The sequence below is a fragment of the Dioscorea cayenensis genome, chromosome 17 (assembly GCF_009730915.1).
Source record: "Dioscorea cayenensis subsp. rotundata cultivar TDr96_F1 chromosome 17, TDr96_F1_v2_PseudoChromosome.rev07_lg8_w22 25.fasta, whole genome shotgun sequence".
Lineage (NCBI taxonomy): Eukaryota > Viridiplantae > Streptophyta > Magnoliopsida > Dioscoreales > Dioscoreaceae > Dioscorea > Dioscorea cayenensis.
The window spans coordinates 780,018-795,801 of record NC_052487.1 but is presented as its reverse complement, the minus strand read 5'-3'; the positions used below and the strand labels follow the sequence as shown (position 1 = coordinate 795,801).

Genomic DNA, 15,784 nt, shown 5'->3' with positions numbered 1-15,784 from the left:
GTTTGGAAATAATTGTTTGTAATGTTCCCATTGTTTGGAATCAAAGCTTGTTTCTCCTTTTGATATTCTTGGATTATCTAAATGGCAGATGAACTTGGGTTGAAATCTATGAACAGAGTTTAGCATTGAAGAGAATAAAAACAGAAGATAATGTTAAAGCTGTGGATTTTTATCAACAGAATTTTGCTTTTAAATGAACATTAATACTTATATATGCACTGGAATTTTGTTTACAGGATTGTCTTAGAAACTGTGAATGATGAATATTCATCCTTCCTTTTCTATGACAATGAGGAACGAAGGGAACAATGGAAGAACAAGGAAGTTGATTTTGTAGTGTATCATTTGCCATGGATGAAGCTGAAATTTCAGGTGTAATCCAATCACTTAACTGCAGTTTATTTGCAATTTTTGTTCATGAGTAGTGTGTCTTGAGAGTTTCAAGTACTATATTAATGTTTACAAAGTTATCAATGGTTGAATTGCAGGAACTATTAAATCTGGATCTTTGTCGAAGTTTGAGTTCTCTCTTTTGCCAACAAGATTCGAAATGCTAGATCCTGTTACTCCTCCGAGTCCATCGTCTTTGAGCTCTGCTCCACCTCCTGATTCTACAAATACAATGCCACCCTTATCAAACTCTGAATCCTTGCCACCTCCTCTACCTTCACCAGCACTATATTCAAATGGATCTAGTTTACCTCTAGCTAACCATTCTCAGCCTTCTCCTCCTACTCCTGTCGAACAGTCACCTTCTTTTCCGCCTCCTCAACAAAGTGTCCCCTCTCCTTTGTCGAAATCCAATTCTCATACTCCAGCTTCTCCATCTTCATTAACACCGCCAACTTCACCCGTTTCAAATGGACTACTCTCTCCACCACCTCCGCCTTTGCCTTCTCCTCCTCCTGTTGTCAATAATAATTCACCATCTACACCATCCAACTCTTATTCATTTTATGAACCTTCTTCTCTTTCACCTCCTCCTCCCTCTCCCTCTCCCCCTCCTCTTGTTGCCATTCTTTCCCCACCCAATGTGACACCGCCACCACCGCCGCTTCCTCCAAGTGAATTTCCAACATCTCCATCCTCTGAGTATTCACCATTCTTGGTACCGGTACAACCTGGTTCACCGACAATTCCAGTAGCTCCAGCATCTTCTTCAACTAGTAATAACTCGAACCCATTGACATCTACTAACTCAACCCAAACCATGCCATCAAAGCCATCACCAGCATCCATATCAAATGGCCAACAATTGAATGGTATCCAAAGTGTAAATCCTCCTAAAGAGTCCAGTTCCTCTTCTGTGAGGCCAACACCAACAAGAGTTTCATCAGAAGCTGGCCTCTATGTTGGGACTCAAGTCATTATTGGTTTAAGTGTTTCAGCACTGGTCATTATCCTATTGTTAGTTGGTGTCTTTGTGGCCATCAAGAAAAGGAAGAGTAGGACTCATGCTATAAGCAACCAGTATAGACCACCTGGTAACTTATGTGTAAACTCAAGTGAAGGAATATATTTTTTTTTTTTATCTTTGCTCATATGGTTCATTCATTTACTTTTGTTTTTGCAGATGGCTTTTACAATATTCATGGAAACAAAGACCAACTTGTGGTTTGCCGGGATCCATATTTCATACCACCATTAACTTGTCCTGGTGCTCCTGGCTATTTGAATGAGGATTATCATGGTCATGCTTATGTTGCTGCATTGACAAACCCTGCTGTTTCAAAGACTTGGTTCACCTTTGAAGAGATGTTGGAAATAACAAATAGTTTTTCTCCGGACAATCTCATTGGTGAGGGTGGCTTTGGATGTGTATACAAGGGTTGGCTATCAGATGGGAGATGTGTTGCTGTCAAACAACTTAAAACAGGGAGTGGGCAAGGGGAGAGGGAATTTAGAGCAGAAGTTGAGATCATTAGTCGAGTTCACCACCTTCATTTGGTCTCTTTGGTGGGATACTGTATAGCTGAGTATCATCGATTACTTGTCTATGAATATGTTCCAAATAACACACTTGAGCATCATTTACATGGTAATTTTTTGCATGGATGATATGTGTTTCACTTTACTTGAACATTGGTGAAGTATCATTCATGAAGGTTATCTTGGATTTGGTTGACAGGGAAGGGATTGCCCGTCGTGGATTGGTTAAAAAGGGTGAGGATTGCTATTGGTTCTGCTCGTGGATTGGCGTATTTGCATGAAGATTGTAAGGATCATTATTACATTAGATAAAAGATAGTGATCATCTTCATAAGCTTATACTTTTTTAGTGTTTCTTCTTCAGGTCATCCTCGAATCATTCATAGAGACATTAAATCAGCTAATATTTTGTTGGATGAAGCCTTTGAAGCACAGGCATGCTAACTGTGCCCATACTTATTGTTTTTTCCCCATTCACATATTTATGTATCTTATGTTAAGAATTTTGAAGTAAATGTTTTTCTGAAATGGCAGGTTGCAGATTTTGGGCTTGCTAGACTTTCAAATGATACAGCCTCTCATGTATCGACTCGTGTAGTAGGCACATTCGGGTATGTCCTGGATTCTTTTTAGAGACTTTGTTTTTCTCCATGCTTTGTTTCCTTTAATCTTTAAACAAGATCATTTTTCCAGGTATATGGCACCAGAATATGCGTTAAGCGGGAAATTGACTGATCGATCCGATGTGTATTCATTTGGAGTTGTGCTTCTAGAGCTTATAACAGGCCGAAAACCTGTAGATTCATCTCAGCCTTTGGGAGAAGAGAGTTTAGTTGAATGGGTAATGCTCTAGCATTTGCTTATCTATAACCACTTTTGTTTGTCTCTAAAATAAAGATGTACTTAATTATTTGATGAAAGCATAATTAAATAGATACATATATACTTTGCACAAGCGTAAGATGCTATCGGCGAAATCTAACACTGATCGAGGAAATGTCTTTCAGACTGTAGTGCAACCTGAGACAAATTTACATTCAACAAGATGATCATTAATTTCTTTTGCTTTGTTCCTTTCCTTTATAAATCAGTTTGTGTGGGTTCCTAGTCTCGACATTGCGAAGTTTTGGTTGGAGATACATCTAGTTGGTCCCTCATCCCAAAATCTCTATACACTTAAATCTTTCTGATAAGGATAATGATGATCCCCTAGATCATATCATACATCACAAGTGGATTAATTTCTTAATTTGATTGTCATATCGCTTAGCTTGTGTTATTTAGAATGAACAAATAGACAAGTGAGGTCTGTATGGTAACTCTTTATTCCAATTTCAGGAGTGGCCTAGTTCTGCATAGAACACGAAGAAACGATCTTTTAATAGTACCTTGCAAACTTACCTGAATTCTTTGGAAGTTTAGATTTTTATGCAGAAATCATCTCTTTTGTAAACAAACCATCCACAATTTATTGTTTGGGAGTATTAGATAGACCTTTTTATTTTAGTTGTAATATGTGACACAAGCTCTCTACTTTGACAGGCAAGACCGCAGTTAATCAATGCACTTGAAACAGGAAATTGTGAACAATTAGTTGATCCAAGGCTTGAAGGCAATTTTAGTAAAAATGAGATGTTTAATATGATTGAAGTGGCAGCTGCCTGCGTTCGCCATTCAGCTCCTAAACGTCCTCGCATGGCCCAGGTAATCATCCTACACATCAAACTCTCAGTATAAATTCAACAATTTATATTACTGCATAACAAATACTTTCATATTCAATGTTGTCAGATAAATTACATTGTCACCTTTGTATTAGATCTGTCACTTCATAAATTATATATATAGACAATGTAGTTAATTGTTTTTCATACATTTACTGATAAATAACAAGTGTGATTTATCATTCCTGTTCAGGTGGTGAGAGCAATGGACAATGATGGACAGATGTTTGATCTAACAAATGGAGCGAAGTTCGGACAGAGCACGGTGTATAATTCCGAGCAGTATTCAGTAGATATTCAACAATTCCGCTTAATGGCTTTTGGAAGTGGCAAGTGTAGCTCTCAAAATGGCTCATCAAGAGATCATGAAAATTGGAGCTCTGACCACAGTGATGATTCTAGGGACTCAAGCAAGCCACTGAATCTTCAGAATTCTGCATAACAGAACACTGAAGAGCTTAGGCATTGTGCCGAGATTCACAGTGGGAGCCAAAGAGGCAGCCTTCCTTTGGAGCTCTGAAGGAAGTTACAAGTATTTTGGAAGGGGTTTCAATTAATAATTGTTTGAAATTTAGACCAGAGATACAAGACCATGTTTGTCAACTCTCAAGTCTCAACCCAAGCATAATTTTTTTTTTTTTAATAAACTGAATTCAATATAAATTTATTAAAATAAAAACAAGTATAAAAAAAATAATTAACAACAGAAAACAAGGAGAGAGTAGGGTGTAAATGAGCCAAGCTTCTCATGAGCTACTCAAAATCGGCTCGGTCAGTGCTCGAATTTGATTCGATTTTTCACGAGCCGAGTCGAGCTCGAACTGCTCGTTTATGTTGTCGAGCCGAGCTCAAGCCCAAACATACTTAGCTCGTGAATCTCGCGAGTCTAAACGAGCTTATATATATAATATTAAATTATTTATATATTAATTACAAAAATATATAATTATATAAATATATTAAATTACTTACATTATATATACTATCTAAACTCGAGCTTAAACGAGCCGAGCTCGAGCTACTTGAAATTTTCAGAAAACCGAGCTCGAGCACAAAAAAACTTGCTCAAACAAACTCGAGCCGAGCTCGAGCTACTTGAAATTTTCAGAAAACCGAGCTCAAGCACAAAAAAACTTGCTCAAACAAACTCGAGCCGAACTTGAGCCTAGTGATACTTGGCTCAGCTCAGCTCGTTTACAGCCCTAGGAGAGGGGGAAAATAACACAAACATAAATAGGAGGCCATCATCAAAAGTGATGGAAAACAAACTGGGTTCAAGCATAAAATTAAAAAAACACTAGTGGTCTCTATATTCAAGAAATTCTATTTAGCTTCTTCAATGAAAGAAATAATAACAGAAGAAATGGAACAACCATCAATTAATTTTATATATAAACTTAAACTTTTATTATTAGGAAATATTAGAAGTTTAGTATATATAAGTATAATTACAGAACTTATCATTGTGGAGAACTCATTGTAGGATAATGTAATTATTTAAATATATATATATTATTAAAAAGTCCTATCCACACGTATTATTTATTTATTTTTTTTAAAAGGCCACACATATTATTGTCTGTGGTAAAAATTTTTTTTTTCAGATAAAAATGGATAAATCACAAATTTATTGAATAAGAAACCCTGTTGACGGCATTAACTACATAAAGTTAAAAAAATAATCACTTATAATTAAAGTGGTCTACATAAAAATTATGAGACTTTCACTAAATCAATTGTTCATTCATTTAAAAAAAAAAAATAGGACAAAACAGAAGAAACGTGGCAATGCTACTGAGTGTTTTTTTTATTATTATTAAATTAGATCGGCAAACTACGAATATAAATATTTTTGACTTATTGAATTAACTCCAAAAATTATGATATATATTATTTTAAAAGGGTGACAAACGTCTAATCAAAGGAAGGGTACGTGGGTGAGCCACACTCTATGCCACAATGTCCTCACCTTGCATTGAGCGAGGATTGAACTCGGGAAGCTACACTCTATCCAAAATAAAAACCCATATAAGAGATTCGGTGCCAATTAACCCAAAGGTTGTTGGCTTTTATATATATATATATATATAGTTGGGAAGAAATAAACTTTGGAAAGCGAAGCCAGTACTCCTAGGCTGAACACACCCAACACACAAACAAACAAAGCATTGCATGACAAAGATAACATTAATTATAATATATTTATATATTATTAAATTATAAATTTTGTATTCGATCACTGTTGCGTAAGTTTTCCAGTCAGGAGTGTTAAACTCGACAACAACGGGCTTGGAGATAAAGAAGAACACAGGAAGAAGAAGAAGGAGAAGAAAAGGGATATGAAACTCTAAAGATTCAAATCAGTTCATTCAAAGTAAAAGGACTCATAGTTAAAGCTATTACAAAAGACAAAAACCATTAAATGCATACAGACAATATAGTACTTTGAATTCAAAAAAACAACAGACAAACAGTGAAAGTAAGTTGACTACCCAACCATTGAGTGCCAACACAGACTCATTAAAACAACTTTTCAGTTTCTCTGATAACCTTAACCAATGCATGCACCTTGGGTTCCACGCCATTACTTTTCAGACTCCTCAAACTATGCGCCATCCCAACTCCATGCAAGCCTCGTCTTTGCTGATTTTCAGTCAATATTTTCAACATCTCCCCTTGAGTGAAAATCATACACTCCCAACATTATCTTTAGGTAGAGAAATTTTTGACTCCCCAACGGCTTGGTCAGAATATCAGCAACCTGGTTCTCAGTACTACAATGCTCCAATATTATCAAACCTTCAGAAATTAGATTTCGGATGAAATGAAACCGGATTTCAATATGTTTAGTCCAACCATGAAGAGTCGGATTCTTTGCCACCATAATTGCTGACACATTGTCGCACAAAATTAAAGTTGGACCTCTCTACTCAAGTCCACAATCACCAAGCATTCTCCGGAGCCAAACACCTTGGCAAGCCGCAGCAGTAACCGCAACGTACTCGGCTTCAGTTGTTGATAAAGCAATGATATCCTGCTTCTTTGACTGCCATGATATTACACCCAAGCCTAAGCTGAAGACCATCCCTGATGTGCTTCTTCGATCTTCGACGCAGCCACCCCAATCACTGTCTGTATACCCAGTGAGCTTGAAGTCTTCATTGTGTGTGTACCATAATCCATGGCCCATGGTTCCTGCTAGATACCTCAACAGTCTTTTCCCAGCACCATAATGATTCACAGAAGGATTACTCATGAATCTTGAGAGTACTCCTACTGCGAATGCTATGTCGGGCCTAGAATGTGATAGATAGATTAGCTTCCCAACAAGCATTCTATATCTTTGACCATCTGCTCTAGGTGCTTGATCATTAGCATTAAGTTTTTCATTTTGATTCATTGGAGTTGTCACAGCTCGACAGTTTAGCATGTTGAATTGTGTTAACAGATTCTCCAAATACATTCGTTGACCAACGAACACCCCATTAGTTAACTGGATTACCTCCAACCCTAGGAAGTAGTTCAGCTGTCCTAAATCAGACATTTCAAAGGCATCCTTCATGTGTGTTTTAAACTCTTCAATCAATGCCGATGAAGAACCCAGATACACTATGTCATCGACATAGAGACAGACTAGCAAGACCTCCCCTTCACCTCTAGTTTTCTTATAGAAAGTATGTGCATTTGGACTCCTCTTGAAGCCAAGTTCGATAAGATAATTGTCGATCTTGCTAAACCAGGCTTTGGGTGCCTGTTTTAGCCCATAGAGAGCCTTGCTAAGCTTGTAGACTTGATTCTCTTTCCCTTCAATCACAAACCCTTCAGGTTGTTCGACGTACACATCCTCAACAATTTCTCCATTTAGAAATGCTGATTTAACATCAAAATGATAAAGAGACCATTTCAATTGAGCACCAATGGCAAACAACAGTCTCACTGTCTCCATCCTCGCCACGGGTGAGAACACCTCCTCATAATCTACTCCAAACTCTTGAGCATATCCCTTAGCCACCAGCTTTGCTTTATGCCTCTTCACCGTTCCATCAGAATGAAATTTCGTTTTGAATACCCACTTAAGGCCTATCTTCTTCTTGTCTGCAGGTAGAGTTGTTAATCTCCATGTGTCATTCTTCTCGATAGCTGCAAGCTCTTCCAACATTGCCGTTTTCCATTCTTCAACCTTCACAGCTTCTTTATAGGATGTTGGATCAGTGACTCGCAAAGCAAAGGTGCAACTCTCATAGATATCACTTAGAGATCTAACTCTTTGAGGTGGAGTTTCATCTGAGGACGCACCACTGAACTCCTCCTGAGTTTCTACAATATCAATTCCCTCAAGTGTAGGTGCAACATCAACTCGATGTACCGTGTTTTCATCAACAATCTGTGCATCTGAATTATCTTCAGTTGCTGAATTTTCAACCACCACAACTGAATTCCTTCTAGTTACTTCCTTGTTGACCTTCCAATCCCAACAAAGGTCTTCATAGAAAACCACGTCTCGACTGATTATAACTTGGCACGTCATTGGGTTATATAACTTATAACCCTTTGACTCTTGACTGTATCCAATGAATATACAACACTCACCTTTCTCATCAAATTTTCTCAAGTTTTGAGAAGGGATGAGTGCTCGAGCAACACAGCCAAATACACGCAAGTAATTCACAGTAGGTTTAGAGTTATACCATACCTCATATGGAGTTCTTCCAGTCACCGCAACAGTTGGAGTGATGTTAATGAGATGTACTGCCGTAGCAACGGCTTCTGCCCAGAAGCTCTTGGGAAGACTCTTGGATGTGAGTAGAGTGCGTGCCATCTCCACAGTTGTCTGGTTCTTCCTCTTGACTACTCCGTTGTGTTGTGGAGTATATGAGACTGTTAGCTCTCTCTTGATTCCAAACTCTGAACAAAACCTCTTGAACTCATTAGACATGAACTCCCCACCACGATCAGTACGAAGTGCTTTAATATCACATTCCGCATGCTTCTCCACAAGAGCCTTGAATGCTCGAAAACAACCGAAAGTCTCTGATTTTGACTTGATGAAATAAACCCAACAGAACCTGCTGTAATCATCCACCAAGAGAAGAAAATACTTACTCCCACCAAGTGAAGCTTCCTCCATAGGTCCGCAAAGATCGGCATGCACCAATTGTAGTCTTTTAGTGGCCCTCCAAGTCCTTTGAGTTGCAAAGGCTTTTCTTACTTGCTTTCCAGCAGCACATTCTTCACATCGTTCCGAATCAACAACTTCAGGAAGACCTAACACCATGTTTTGTTGCTTTAGTTGAACCATGCTTTGTATGTTCACATGGCCCAGCCTTTGGTGCCATAGCATAGAGAGATTAAGATCTCTTGCTGCAACATTTGCCCTTCCAAGTTCAGAGGTAAAAAGTGGGAACATATTGTTTCCTGTTCGCATTACACTAATGACCTGAACTCCTGTGTCTTTATCCTTGATAGAGTATACATTATCTTCAAAGGTAACTGAATACCCTTTCTTCACCAGCTGCCCCACGCTTAACAAATTGTGAGCAAGCGCTGGGACAAACTGCACTTCATGCAGTAACCTCACAGCTCCATCACCAATGTTCAAAGCAACTGTGCCCAATCCTTCAATAGAGAGCTCCTGATCATCTCCCAACCTCACCTTATGCTTGTGAGTCACGTCTAGATGAGTGAAGAGCTTCTTCTCACCTGTCATGTGATTGGAACACCCGCTGTCCACCAACCACACCGTATCATCTCTGGAATGATCATTACAACAGGCCATGAACAGATTAGAGACCTCTTTCTCCTCAGCAACAAACGTAGAGCCCTTCTCTACTGGTTTGTCTTTAAGCCAGCAATTTGCCTTGACGTGCCCGTATTTTTGCAATGATAACACTGGACTGAGCTCTTATTGCCTCTATTTTCATGGTTTCCTGAACTCCGCCTCTCAGGACTTGCACCACGGCCTCTGCTTCTACCTCGTCCCCTGCAAGAGCCTCTAAACCCTCCTCTGTTGGTTCGTCTCTCAGCATCTCTCGGATTAGATGCATCACCTTTCATATAGAAAGCCTTCTCAGTCCCCTTCTCAGAAGACCGATTGATGCGAATCTCATGAGCTTGGAGAGACCCACTCAGCTCATCCATGGACATCTTTGCAATATCCTTGGCCTCTTCAATAGCAACAGCAACATAATCCCACCTAGAGGAGAGACTTCGAAGAACTTTTCCAACAACTTCCTCCTCTGTTAGTTTGTGCCCAATAGCTTTGATCTGGTTCACAATAGTGACCACTCTTGAGAGATACTCCTTTATCAGTTCACCTTCTTGCATGTGGAGCATCTCAAACTTTTGCCGAAGTGTCTGTTTCCTCACAGCCACAACTTTAGATGATCCTTGGAACTTCGTCTTGATCATCTCCCATGCTTCATGAGCGGTACCAGCTTCTGCAATAAGGTCTAATATGGGTTCGTCAACAGCTTCTTGTATCAAACACAATGCTTTGGCATCCTTCTTTGCCGCTTCTCTCTTCCGAGTTTCATCTTCTACCCCCGGTAAGCGCTCCTCAACCAGCTCCCAGAGCTCATGGGAGCAGAAGAGAGTCTTCATCCTCAAACTCCATCTGAAGTAGCTTTCTCTAGTGAAGATGGGCACAACCGGCTGTGACAAACTCACAGCATTCTCGTTCGTCGCCATCGAGACCAACACTGCACCCAACTATCTCTGATACCAGTTAAACTCGACAACAACGGGCTTGGAGATAAAGAAGAACACAGGAAGAAGAAGAAGGAGAAGAAAAGGGATATGAAACTCTAAAGATTCAAATCAGTTCATTCAAAGTAAAAGGACTCATAGTTAAAGCTATTACAAAAGACAAAAACCATTAAATGCATACAGACAATATAGTACTTTGAATTCAAAAAAACAACAGACAAACAGTGAAAGTAAGTTGACTACCCAACCATTGAGTGCCAACACAGACTCATTAAAACAACTTTTCAGTTTCTCTGATAACCTTAACCAATGCATGCACCTTGGGTTCCACGCCATTACTTTTCAGACTCCTCAAACTATGCGCCATCCCAACTCCATGCAAGCCTCGTCTTTGCTGATTTTCAGTCAATATTTTCAACAAGGAGAAGCAACTCATTGATGAGCCGAGTTAACTCAGTATAAGAAGACCCATCTTCCATAACAGCACTCTTTGCCATCACTCCCAACTCTCTAGCTCTCTTCCTCATGGCCTCAGCTTCTTCATCACCACCCATCACACAGTTCACAGCTCTCTCTATATCTATCCCATAAATCAATGGCCTATCCTCATGCTTCATCACATACTCCTTCATCCCAACAGCAACACCAATCTTCAGCACATCTAAAACCAACCTTTCATTGTAAAACTGCTCTGCAAACAAAGGCCAAGTGATCATTGGCAAGCCTGCACACACACCTTCAAGAGTAGAGTTCCATCCACAATGAGTCATGAACCCACCAACAGCTTTATGATTCAATATCAACAACTGAGGAGCCCATCCTCTTATAATAAAACCTTTTTTCCCTTCAATATTAATCCTCCCTTCAAACCCTTCTGGCATCCAATCCATATCCTCATCCCTCTTAAGAACCTTAGGAACCACCCAAATGAATGCATGATTAGAAGCCTCAAGACCCAAAGCAATCTCACGTAGCTGATCACCAGAGAAGGCACACAAGCTCCCAAAACAAACATAAAGAACAGACCCGGGTTGCTTCTCATCAAGCCAACGTAAACACTCATCATGATCTTTATCATCAGTAGCACTAGCACCGTTGATGACATCCTCATTGCACAAAGACACAGGACCAACATGCCAGGCTCGGCGCCCAATGACAGTGCGGTAGTGTTGGACGTAGTCCGGCTCCAGCTCATAGAAACTATTCACCACTACACCATAACTTCTACTCTCTGTGTCCTTAATCTTAAGCAGGAGATCAAGCATTGGTTTCCCAGCTTTCATGATGTCTAGAACTTGGGTCTTGAGAAGCTCAACCCGGTGAGGGATTCCAGGAACCAAGAAAGACATAGTTTCAGCTGGCAAGGTCTCATGTGGCTTGTAGTTTGCTATGATATCAGAAAGACAAAGAGGAAAGAAGCCGGTGCCATGGGAGATGATCTGGGGGATTCCCAGCTTGGTTGTGATGTCAATGGTCCAAGGAATGAAGGCATCTGTGATGGTTACATTGGGTTTGAGCTCTCTGAGGATTTGTTCAAAGGGTTGAGTGAGCATGGAGACAGCTTGAATGAAGTTGGGTGTGAGGTCATCATGAGAAGAGATGGTGGTGAGGTTTTCACAGCCGAGGGGGAGACCGGCGGCGGTGGAGGGGAAGGGGATGAGAGCTAGTTCTATTTTGGAGTTTGAGTTAATTGTGATAGTTTTGACAAGAGTGGTGACGTTGGCTGGGGTGGTAAGAATGGTGGCTCTAACTCTGTGGTCATGACATGCAAAGAGCTTGGCCATGTTGAGCATGGGAAGCATGTGACCTGGTGCCATTAATGGAAAGAAGAGGATGTGTAGCTGATTTTGTGTTAAGGTCGCCATGAAGGGATGACAAGCTTACACACAGAGAGACAGAGAGAGAGAGAGATGAGCGTTAGAAGAACAATTAATTGGAGTTGGAGGATGGCAAGTGTGGCAGGATTTTTCCACGATTTATAAAGAAAAAGATAGAGAGGCGTACGTGTGTGGCCAGATGAAGGTGCGCTGTAATAATGGACTAATGCAAAACACTTGCATGTGGTCAAAAATTCGAATATAGTGATAATAAACAGTAAACATGGTGAAACATGATAAGTAGTTGTAAATGTCTATCAATAATTTAATGATATTTTAAATGCATTATGGGTGATTTAAATTATCTGGCCTGTCATACAATTTTAGACAGGACAATAAATCATTTTCTGCAGTGAATACATCGGACTCATTAAATAATAGTATTTTATATTGTTTTAAATTAAAGTATTATTTATTGAGTCGGATGTTTTCCTATTCTAATGTTTGACCATATGCTTTACTCATGCACGGTACTGATTCTCAAAAAACTATATGGATTTAATTTAAATTAAAAACAATGGTTGTTGATGCATGCAGGCTGCCACTGCATTAATGCCTCCAAAAATAAAAAGAAATCATAAATATAGATTTTTATTAATGAACGTGATTTATCACTTTTTTTTTTAAAAAAAAATTGCTGGCAAACAACCGCATTATATTAAAATTAAGTAGCTATTTGGACGAGTGGTGTTGCTTCCATTTGGTAACATCCTATTAATTCTAACCAATAATAATAAAATAATATTAAAGTTTTAATTAGATTTCTTATAAAATACTATATATCTTTTAATCACATTCTAACCAAGAGGAGAATTAGAATCAATAATGATTACTAATTTTCTGTTAATATAGTTGGTAAACAGTAAAAACATGCTAATAGGAATACACAACAGTGGCACCTTCAACATACCGTCTATGAAATCTATAACCATTCTATGAAAGATAGTGCTTAAAGTGATTATATTATATAATGCACTTACTCCAAATAATTACAATAGTTTTCTAATTAACAACAAAAAAAAAATCAAATACCAATAGTTTCTATAATGCAAATCATCGCAAAATAAAAATAAAATAAAATAAACATATAAAAGTTACGAAAAATTTATTACAGTTACAGAATTTTAAGTGAGACATGTGACATATTTTTAAGTATGCAAACCTATTAAGGATATAAAGTTTGGAAGCTTATCATTACCAAATACTCCATATAGATTAACGAGAACAAAAATCAAACAAAAAATTATATTAATAACACCATGTTTGAGGATCAACACTCAAAGTCACTACACAACTGGATAAATTAAATCAGACGTTTACCCTATAAATATAATTATTAAAGAGAAAGAAAACAAAATCCTACTTATAAAATCAATAAAAACAATTTTACTTAAATATTTCACATTAAAAGAAAAAAAAATTAAAGCATGTTAATTAATTTTAAAAAATTAACACACTCAAAATATAATGCTGTGAAAGAATAAAAAGTAATAGCCATATTTTTAATCAATCAATAATTTTTTTATAAGTCACTCACCTCAATAATGTTGTGAAAGAGAAACCATTTCTCAAAGTGGTCTCATGTAATAAGAAAAAAAGAAAAAGTTACTGTCCTTGTGCAAGGTAGTAATTAGTTATAATAAAAAAAAATCAATTACAGACCCACATTTCAACAAATTAAAACAAGTAATGGCAAATCTTCAATAGGTAATGCCGGCCGGTAAATAATCACAAACTTTTCCAGGAAGGGTCACATCAAGTACTTCAAAAGTTACAGCGGACCAGAGTTGTTGGTCCCCTTCTCAAGCCAAAAATGTGTGGAGAATGGGAGTAGAGGATGGCATGTAAAGCATTCAAGGACAACGTTTAAAGGAGAGCATTTAAGGAGTGTTTGGTTCCATGATTGGAGTGAGAAGGGAGTGAATTCAAACTTTTATTTGAATGGTCATAAGTGAGAGTGAGAGTGAGTGGATGAGAAGTGAGCTCCACTCCTCCGTCACTTCTCATGGAGAATGATCAATTTGTTCTTTTTATTTAATAATTAAAATAATATTTTAATTTAAATAATAATAATTTAATTAAATATAATAATTAAGTTGATAATTTAATAATAATTAATAATTAAAATGAAATAATAATAACTAATAATTATAGTTAAATATTTATTTATAATAATTAATTAGTTATATTTCTTCATTAATTAATTATTTTTAAAAAAATATAATTAATTATCAATTTGATATAGTTATTTATTATAGTTAATTAATTACTAATGATATTAATAAAAAAATTGAAATATTTATTTATAACAATTAATTTTTTTTTAATTTACATAATATTCATTTGAATAAATGACATAAAATGTCATCTTATCATATTTACCTTTTTTACTTTTCCTATTCTAATAAATTACACTCTCCAATCCTTATCAATCAAACACATTCTTCATTCTCACTCCTACTCCACTCCCCCTTATCTCACTCCTATTTCACTCCTCCCTCAATCCACTCCTGACAACCAAACACATTCTTAGAGGATGAGAAAGCCACCACTTTTTGTTTTGTTTTTTTTTTAAATGTGATAAGCACAAGCCAAGGGTGAGGCAATACTGGCTAGTTCATACACCTTCACATTGGGAACATTTTCAATCATTGTATTCACAGGCCATCAGCTCTCACAACATATGTTTTTAGTGAGCAAAAAGGAATTTTATGTATAAAGCCACTTAAGTGTTTTCACATGCATATATATATATATATATATATACCTTGAAACTGTAAATGTGCATGTGCTTTAAATTTTAATGAACATTGATCCATAAATAATCAAGATAATCCAATTAATACTTGCTTGATTGTTTTTTCACATACTGAAACTCTCATTCTCAATTTTAAATTTTTTTTTCACCTTATTCATATGGTTAACACAGCGGCCTATGACTTCAGTAATGTGACACTAGTTTGTATATATAACACTCTCTCACTGTCACCGGAGTATATATATATAGCTTGTTGAAATATTTGAAAAATAGAACAAGGTGACAACTCATGGATATATAGCTACTTATTGATGTGCTGAGTTAACTCAATACAAGAAGACTCATCCTATGTGACAACACTAAATTTTTCAGGAGGTTACTAAATTTTAGCTCATTTTCACTTTGATGATTAAACTTTAATTTGATTTCACCAGGCAATAAATAAAAGATTTTAACCTCTAATTAATTACATGGTTATCTGAAAATCTGAGTCAATCCTCACCATGACACCTTATTGAGTCTATTGGAGGTATCTATGTCATAAAAAAAAAGCCACATCATTTATTTGAGGGCTAAAATTCTTTGATTTACTACCCGGTTAAATAAAATTAAAGTTGAGTGACCAAATTAATACAAATTGAAGTTCGGTGATTAAAGTGAAAATCAGCCAAAGTTTAGTGACCCACTATAAATTTACCCCACAGTTCTCTCTATGTCCATTCCATGAATCAAAGGCATATGTTAGACGTCCACAGTTTTGGTAACAGTGTAGCTTTGTTTTTAAATTTGTG

The 15,784-nt window shown here is 37.2% G+C and overlaps 3 protein-coding genes across 3 annotated transcripts; 1 reads left to right on the top strand and 2 right to left on the bottom strand.

The window, feature by feature from the left end:
* Positions 1 to 81: 81 nt before the first annotated feature.
* On the top strand, positions 82 to 4,095 carry LOC120280438 (proline-rich receptor-like protein kinase PERK8). The gene is made up of 11 exons (XM_039287283.1): positions 82 to 98; positions 237 to 372; positions 426 to 444; positions 489 to 1,484; positions 1,574 to 2,038; positions 2,129 to 2,215; positions 2,294 to 2,364; positions 2,464 to 2,540; positions 2,623 to 2,770; positions 3,472 to 3,633; positions 3,847 to 4,095. The coding sequence occupies exons 1-11, from the start codon at positions 82 to 84 to the stop codon at positions 4,093 to 4,095; spliced, it is 2,427 nt and encodes an 808-aa protein (XP_039143217.1).
* A 5,384-nt stretch (positions 4,096 to 9,479) lies between these two features.
* On the bottom strand, positions 9,480 to 10,340 carry LOC120280436. The gene has a single exon (XM_039287279.1). The coding sequence runs from the start codon at positions 10,338 to 10,340 to the stop codon at positions 9,480 to 9,482; it is 861 nt and encodes a 286-aa protein (XP_039143213.1).
* Positions 10,341 to 10,449: 109 nt separating this feature from the next.
* Positions 10,450 to 12,328, bottom strand: LOC120279983 (scopoletin glucosyltransferase-like). Its single transcript, XM_039286672.1, has one exon. It carries the CDS (start codon positions 12,221 to 12,223, stop codon positions 10,760 to 10,762), a length of 1,464 nt encoding a protein of 487 aa, XP_039142606.1. The 5' UTR covers positions 12,224 to 12,328; the 3' UTR covers positions 10,450 to 10,759.
* Between the last annotated feature and the right edge of the window lie 3,456 nt (positions 12,329 to 15,784).

Excerpts from the sequence above, each read along its gene's own strand:
- LOC120280438 (XM_039287283.1), top strand. Across the intron at positions 2,216-2,293 it reads GGCGTATTTGCATGAAGATT|GTCATCCTCGAATCATTCAT; the intron begins GTAAGGATCATT and ends TTTCTTCTTCAG. Across the intron at positions 2,771-3,471 it reads AAGAGAGTTTAGTTGAATGG|GCAAGACCGCAGTTAATCAA; the intron begins GTAATGCTCTAG and ends CTACTTTGACAG.
- LOC120280436 (XM_039287279.1), bottom strand. The coding sequence starts at position 10,340 with ATGGCGACGAACGAGAATGCTGTGAGTTTGTCACAGCCGGTTGTGCCC.
- LOC120279983 (XM_039286672.1), bottom strand. The coding sequence starts at position 12,223 with ATGGCGACCTTAACACAAAATCAGCTACACATCCTCTTCTTTCCATTA.